General features: G+C 60.9%; 1 protein-coding gene across 1 annotated transcript in view; it reads right to left on the minus strand.

Moving 5' to 3' along the window:
• Window positions 1-1,497: 1,497 nt before the first annotated feature.
• The window catches only part of Napa (NSF attachment protein alpha), a 21,464-nt gene continuing 15,742 nt past the window's right edge, over window positions 1,498-7,219 (minus strand). Inside the window, exons 4-11 of the mRNA XM_010640827.2 lie at window positions 6,522-6,568; window positions 5,469-5,546; window positions 5,251-5,306; window positions 5,094-5,178; window positions 4,395-4,499; window positions 3,344-3,412; window positions 2,992-3,042; window positions 1,498-2,176 (exon numbers count right to left, since the gene is read on the minus strand). Of these exons, the coding sequence (XP_010639129.1) occupies window positions 2,075-2,176; window positions 2,992-3,042; window positions 3,344-3,412; window positions 4,395-4,499; window positions 5,094-5,178; window positions 5,251-5,306; window positions 5,469-5,546; window positions 6,522-6,568 (593 nt within the window). The 3' untranslated portion in view covers window positions 1,498-2,074. The remainder of the gene's footprint in view (window positions 2,177-2,991; window positions 3,043-3,343; window positions 3,413-4,394; window positions 4,500-5,093; window positions 5,179-5,250; window positions 5,307-5,468; window positions 5,547-6,521; window positions 6,569-7,219) is intronic.

The following is a 7,219-nucleotide window of genomic DNA, read 5'->3' on the forward strand; positions in this document are numbered from 1 at the left end:
ACAAAAAAAAAAAAAAAAAAAAGTAAAAACAAAACAAACATTGCTCTTACTTTCCCAGAAATTACTCTAAGCGTGTCTCATCTAATAGCAGTTTATTCAAAACTTACACATAGGCTGAGGTAGGTACTCTTACCCATTTTACAGATGGAATTAAGGCACAGAGGTAAACTAACTTGCCTAAGGCCACACAGCTGCAAGAAGCAACCAATACTGGAACCCAAACACCGTAACTCTACAGTTCATTATTCTCATAACATCACCTTTCAAAGTGAGAAATGTGTTTTTACCCCAGGAGCAAAGATCCAACTGTTCTCCCGGTGGCAAATAACCACCTCCTTTACTGAGCGCCTGTGCGGTGAGTCTCATTGGCCCCAGTTCTGGATTCCTAAACAATCACTCTGCAGAGGCCTGCTGTTACTCCCCCTCGTTCATTTACTGGGCTTTAACCTGATGGCACAGCATCAATCACAAATGTTTAACAGAATCCTTGCAAGAGCTCTGTAGGGATTTATCGCCCACCTGACAGGGTGAAGTGGGGACTCAGGAGGCCAGTCCTTGGCTGGTACCATAGTGAGTAGTGGTGACCAGGGCTCCCGAGTGCTTCCTCATCCTGGAATGACAGGAAGGGCATGGAAACCCTGTGCACAAGCATCATTTGCAGATGTGGTGCAGCCGACTGCCCCTGCCACCTTCAGTAATGTCACTGTCCCTCCTGAAGGGAGAGGGCACACCCTTGTCACCTGCCAGCTCCACCATGGCAGCAACTGGCTGGTGACCAACCAGGTCTCAGGAGGCTCTGTGAGCTTGGGGCAGCCATCATCTGACCGGGAGGTGCCAGAGGGGACAGGTGAGCAGGAGCAGGGCAGGGTTTTGGAGACTCCCCTCCTGTGACTGCTCCCCCTGCTCGCCTGACACCCATCCTGCTGTGACACTCTGGTTCTTCTGGCCAGGACACCCCCCAGGGACGGCACATAGTCCAGGGAGTGCGGGTACCAGGCTGCCCACCTCTGAGGCAACCCAACGATGATGTGTGGTTGGCAGAGGGGCTGGTTCTGCCCACTTTCACCGGGCAAAAGGCTCCTGTTGCCTCCTCCCACCCCTCACTCCCACTAGGCCTCATACTCTGCCCACTGAAGCTGCTTCCTCTCCCAGATGACAGATGGGACAACTGTCACTGGGGTGTTGAGCCTGCCTTCCAGGGGAGTATGGATGAGGGAGGAGAGTCATGGGCCTCCTCCAGCTCTCCCCACCAAACCATGCTGCTAGCTGTTGCCTTTTACCCACCAGTGGCTCAGGATCCGTGAGGAATCCCAGGCCCCAGGCCCTGGGCCCACAGGAAGGGCATGGACACTGCTCTGGCGCTCAGCGCAGGCTCCTCCCAACCCACCCACCCTGCATCTCTGCTGCTGGCCCATCCAGCCCATCTCCAGGTCAAACCCATCCTGAGGATGTGCCCCACACCCCAGAGGGCCGCGGGGAGCAGAGGCGAGGAGGAAGAGACTCATGCAAAAGTGACAATTTTTATTTTCCTTCTTGGGGCATCTGCAGCTTCCAACCACCAGACCGAACCTCAAGCACAGGGAGGAGCACTGCAGCGTGGGTCTGGGGGACCCTCTGGGCACCAGGGCCCTGGTCTAACCTGAGAGGTTGGGGCTACAGGAGGCCAGGGTGCAGGAGTAGCCAGCCCCGGCGGTGAGAGCAGGTATCAGTGGCTGCTTGTGCTCAGAGCTCTGCCAGGGGCCAAAGTTGGGGCAGAAAGAACCACTTGACTCAGCTGGTCAGGTGCCGGGGCCAGATGCTGATGCTGACCTCTGACTCCTAGCAGCACCCACACAAGACGTATGGATCAGACTCCCACAGCTCGTTTTGGGGCGAAGGACACAGTCAGAGGCTTAAATAGATAGGCAGGGGCAAGGGACGTAGCGAGGACAGAAGTGACTGGACACGGCCTCCGGCCCCTCGAGGGGCTGCTGAGCCGCCTGTGGGACTCCCTGGCTGGGGAAGGAGGAAGGTCGCGCAGTCTGAGCCACAGGTCTCTGCTGCAGGCCGGACGGGCAGGGATGGTGGGGACGGCCTAGCGCAGGTCCTCCTCCTCGCCCTGGATGGTCTTCTTGATGCGCAGCAGCATGGTGGTGAGCCACTGGTCCAGCCGAGAGATGGAGTCGTACTCCTTCACCTGCGGCACCACAGGCAATTCACTGCCAGCCTCGGCCGAGGGGTTGGTCCCCGTCCCCCTGGGTCTCCGAGCGGGAGTGTGCGGACACCAGCAGGGACACCTTTTGTGTCTTTACTACCAAGGGGCTAACGTTTCCTCTGGGGGAAAATGCAGCTTCCAAAAGGGGGGGAAATCCAGCCTCCTTGTTTTAAGGGTGGCTGGAGGCCTGGAGATGTGAACACAGCCTGCCCCTCGAGCCCCTCTGCGCCTGGCCCTCCCTCAAGCCCTGTCACCCTGGGCAGGTGCAGTGTGACAAGCTAGCCTGTCCTTCTTTAGGGGCTTAAGTTGCTAGAGGCCAGGGAGAGGCTGGAGGACCGAACTGCAACCTGAACTGCACACAACCGAGCTCCAGAGTGTGCAGCACACAGCTGGGATGGGGAGACGGGTCCACACTGGTGAGGAGAGGAGTTTCTTGAGGAGAGGGGGTGTCCTCGGCGCCTTTCTTCCTTTCCACCCCACCACCTGCTCCTCCTGCGGTACCCACAGCACCCGAGCCATCCCACTGGTCTCCCTAGGGACTTGGAGGGGTGCAGGGACCATGGCTTTCTGGGCAGAGGATGGGGTGTGAACCGAGGGGCCGTGGCCCGGTGCCCTTCCCGCCCCAACCTCAGCACACCATCTACAGATGCAGCCAGCACCCGCTGTACCTCCTGGGCGACAGAGGACAGGCAGTCACAGCCAGGGCCAAGGCCAGAGATGAAAAGAAGACAAAACTGGGAGGAGGACACGGAGAGGAGGGCAGCCTGCCCCGGAGCCCCCGCCTGCCGGCCACTCACCGACTCTGTGTAGCTGTCCACATTCTGCTCCTCGTGAGCTTCTAACAACTTCTGTGAGCAAAAATAAGGTGTCGTGAGGCTTGGGGGGCAGAGGCCTGGACTGGGTTAGCGCCAAGGCCGAGCAGGAATGGGGGTCTCCCACAGGCGGGGAGAATGGGGGTTGGAACCGCAGGCGCCAGCCCTGTCCCCAGCACCACCCCTGGATCGGCCATTCTCATCTGCAAGTAGCAGAGAAAGGAAGCAAAACACAAGCGCCTGGGGAACCAGGGACAATCCTGGAGTCCTGGCCGCCTGCCCCACGCCAGGGCTGGGCGGGTGCGTCCCACCCTCTCCCCCCGAGTCTCCCGCTCACTTTCATCAGTTTACATTCCCGGGAATCAGAGAAGGCCGGGAACAGCTCCTCGTACTTCTGGACAGCCAGCTGGGCAGCAGAGAGGGAAGGAGAGGACCAGCTAGTAACGGGGCCACGCGAGACAGCGGTCCAGCGGGAGAGGACCTGGGGAGGGCTGGCAGCCCCGAGTCAGCTCTGCTCCTCCCAGCCGCCCTCCGCCATCACTTGGCTCTGTGCCCGGTGGCAGCTCCACAGGGCTGAGCTCAGCACCAGGCAGGCGGTAGAGATGGCTGCAGGGAGGGAGAGGGTTTCCCAGGCAGGTGCCCTGCACCTCCCCGCTTGCCTGTGCCAGGAAAAGGGACAAATGGGCACATTTACACGCCAGGCGGAGGGCTGGGCATTGCACATTTAACCCTTGCAAGGACCTGGTGGGCTAGAACTATGCTGAGCCCATTTTGAAGGTGGGGAAATAGCCTGAGAGTGCACGGGTGACCGGGTGGAGACAAAACCCACCCGGGCTGAGGTGGCTCAGGAGAGCACTGCCTAGCACAGACCAGGCTGGTCCAATCTGCAGTCCCGCAAACCCCTCTCAGTCGGAATAATGCCAAGTTCACAGCTGCCCTGCCAGCAGAGGAGCAGGGTGGCAGACGTGAGGGAGCCCTGGGCCCTGCAGAGCCCCTTCACGTCAGCTCCCTGGCACCTTCCCACCAGCCACTCGGAGGAGATGGGCACAGCCCAGGTCACGGTCACGGCCACATCTGGGATGCCGAGGCCGTGCAGCCTCAGCAAGTGACTCCGCCACAGCGTCTCCATTTGCAAGATGGGCTGACAGCAGTGCTGCTTCGTGGGATAAAGAATTAAAAACCGCACCCATGAGGGAGAGGGCCTAGCCCTGAGTCCCAGGAGCTGGGAACTCAAAAGCCTCCAGGGTCTGGCAGGGACACCACGGTGAATCCCACGGTGACAGCCAGGGCTTCCGGTCCAGAGGCTAACAGGCTGGGAGGCACAGAGGGAAGATCGGGCCCCTATGCAGCGAGGTGACCCGTGCCGGAGGGCGCTCTGGCTGGCTCACCTTGGCGTTGAGCGAGTCGATGCAGAAGTGGCAGAGCGCTGCCTTGAAGAAGTAGTCCTTGGCGCTGTACTTGAGCAGGGGGCTGTCCATGGCGGTGGTCCCCACCTGTGGCCATGGAGAGTTGGCACTATGAGCTCAAGAGAGGCGACCCGAGGGCCCACAGGAAGGGGGGGTCTGCATCCGGGGTGAAGCTAGGACCCTAGGGCAGTGAGCCAGGGACCAGCCCAGGGAGGGGCCTCGAGCACCAGTGACCAGGGCCAGGGTGCACGCCGGCAGGGAGCTGAATGTCCACGGGCCTCCTGAGGTACCTGGATGGCAGTGAGGTGGCACCTTGCTGTCAGGCCCCATGGGAGGCTGGCACGCAGTGGGCAGAGGGGTGGCAGCTGGGAGAACGTGAGAGGCGGCAAACACGCCCTCCCTCGGGGCCAGCTGCTGCCTTTGTCGCAGCCACAGCCACTCCCCTCCCCACACAGCAGGGGCCCAGGATCTGCCTCCCACTGAGGACCAGGGACCCTGCTCCGCCATCCTGGCCACCCCTCCCCACAGGCTCTGCAAGGCTGCCTCATTCTGAGGCCTCGGGCAGTCCCCGGAAGGACAGGGACAGCATGCAGGGTGTGAGTGGGCAAGTGCAAGGTGAGGGAGAGGGGAGCAGGGACGGAGCAAGGGAGGCGGGCGGACAGGCAGGGGCCCCGGGCCCACCTGCTCGTAGATGTCGATGGCCTTCTGGTACTGCTCCAGCTGGGCGGCGTAGCCGGCCACCTTCAGCAGACACTTGTTGGCTGAGCTGTGGGAAGGAGAGGGCTGTGAGGGGAGGTGATCCTGTGCTGCAGAGGGGTAGGCACAGGGCCAGGGCTACCTGTTGGACTCCTCGCCTTTGTAGTAGTCCGCAGACTGCTCGTAGTGTGCGATGGCCTGGGGAGACACGCAGGTGTGGGCTGGAGGCTGTGTGGCCTCCCTCACCCTCAGACACCCCTCCTGGGATACAGCTGGGCCCAGGCTCTGCCGGCACCAGGGACACACTGGGTGGGCAGCCGGCCGGGCAGGAGGCCCTGGTCACAGCCACTGTCCACTCACCTTCTCAATGTCCACCAGCTCTGTCTCGTAGATCTCTGCGATGGAGATGTGGTGCTTGGCTGCGATCGTGAATCGGCCCTGGAGACACAAGGGGCCTCATGTCGCCCCCCACCGCCCGGCCCATGCTCCGCCCTCAGCACATGTGAGAGGTCTGCAGAGATAGCATGAGGACTCGCCACTGGGGCAGGTGCCCTGCTGCCTGGCCACCTCGGTCGGTTCCCACTCTGTCCACGAGGCGCAGGTGCATGGGGCAGATGCCAAAGGTGATGTGTGTGGAACAGCTGGGTGCAGCCTGGCTCAGAGTCATGGGGTAAAAGGCTTTACGAAACCAGGACTGAGGGTTGCAAGTCCCCACTGCCCCTGGAAGCCATGGAGCCTGCTTTCCACAGGTCAGCGCCCCATCCTGCAGCCCCCTCTGTGCATGCCCGCCACACCCCAAGGGGCCCAATGTCCAGCACACCAGCCACCCTCTGCTTGCCCTGCCCGCTGCTGCATCCCCTTTGCCAAGGTCCCCACAGCTCCTGCTGGTCAGCCTGTGTCCCTGGGCCAGCCAACCCCTCACACGCCCTCACTCAGCTGTCCGCAGGGCTCACATGCGCAGACTATACAGAGCGACCAGGAAGAAGGCAACTGCCCTGGGTGCCTGGCTCAGGGAGGGAGCCAGCTGTTAGGTCCCTTACTGTAGCCCTGCTCTGAGCACAGCAAAAGGATGGGGCCTTGTGCTCCTGTAGGTGTGGGGCTGAAAAAGGTGGCCCACAGCACGAGCTTCCGGCCCAGCCTGGCCTTCTGTGACACTGGGAATTGCTACTCAGATGGGGGGAAGGTGGGGAAGAGGTCAGCACTGCATGTGTGCATGCGCGTGCGCGCGCACTCTCTCTCTCGCTCTCTCTCTCTCTCCAGGAACCTAACTCCAACAAATGAAAAGCATGATGGCTCACAGAGGATGGACGCAGGGAGGAAGGAGGGGCCATCAGCCCAGCTTAGGTGGCCACATTCTCCTCGGCTCCCACTGTCCCAGGTGCTAAGGCAAGGGACACTAATGGGGCTCCTTACCATGTCTGTGTAGATCTCAATGGCTCTCATCAAACAGTTGATGGCCTCTGGGAAGACAAAAGGGGAAGCGGGGAAGAGAAACCAGAGTGAAGTCACCACAGTGAACCAGACCGACAGGGAGAGCAGCGGGTGCCTGGGGCTGCCAGGTCTGTGCCCTTGCTCTGGGGGCCGGCAGAAAGTGGAGGAGCCCTGAGCCCAGGACACCTGGCTGGACTGCTTTTCTCTGCACACCAGGACCTGCTGGCAATGTCTTCATGGGGAGCCCTTCTCTCTGGGGCAGCTACAGGGACAGGGCACAGCCAGGTTCCCACAGGTGTTTTGAGCCACTCGCCAAGGCTCTGCTCTCTGAAGACAGCTGCTGCCACCAAGGGCCAAGGTGAGGCCATCCTGGGGCGGCAGATGCCCGGGCTCAGCTGGACTCAGCCACCGTCTCTGCAGGTCTCCTGAGCAGAGTCCGCCCTGCATCAGTGCCCTGGACCCCTGGGTGGGTGACTGTGTGCCCTGCCCTGCCCACCCCTCAGCAGGTGGCCGGCACAGTCCTCTGTACCCCACCCTGGCCCTGCCACCCACCAGTTCCTCAAATTGCAAGGTTCACCAAAAAACACCCCAAGACGGCGCTGAGAGAAAGAGCTCGGCTACCTTTGTTGTACTATCTCTTGCAAGATTTTAAATTTGGGAAAATGCTTTTTTTTTTTTTT

This window comes from Fukomys damarensis, unplaced genomic scaffold (genome assembly GCF_012274545.1).
Source record: "Fukomys damarensis isolate Sample0158 unplaced genomic scaffold, DMR_v1.0_HiC HiC_scaffold_19, whole genome shotgun sequence".
Classification (NCBI taxonomy): domain Eukaryota; kingdom Metazoa; phylum Chordata; class Mammalia; order Rodentia; family Bathyergidae; genus Fukomys; species Fukomys damarensis.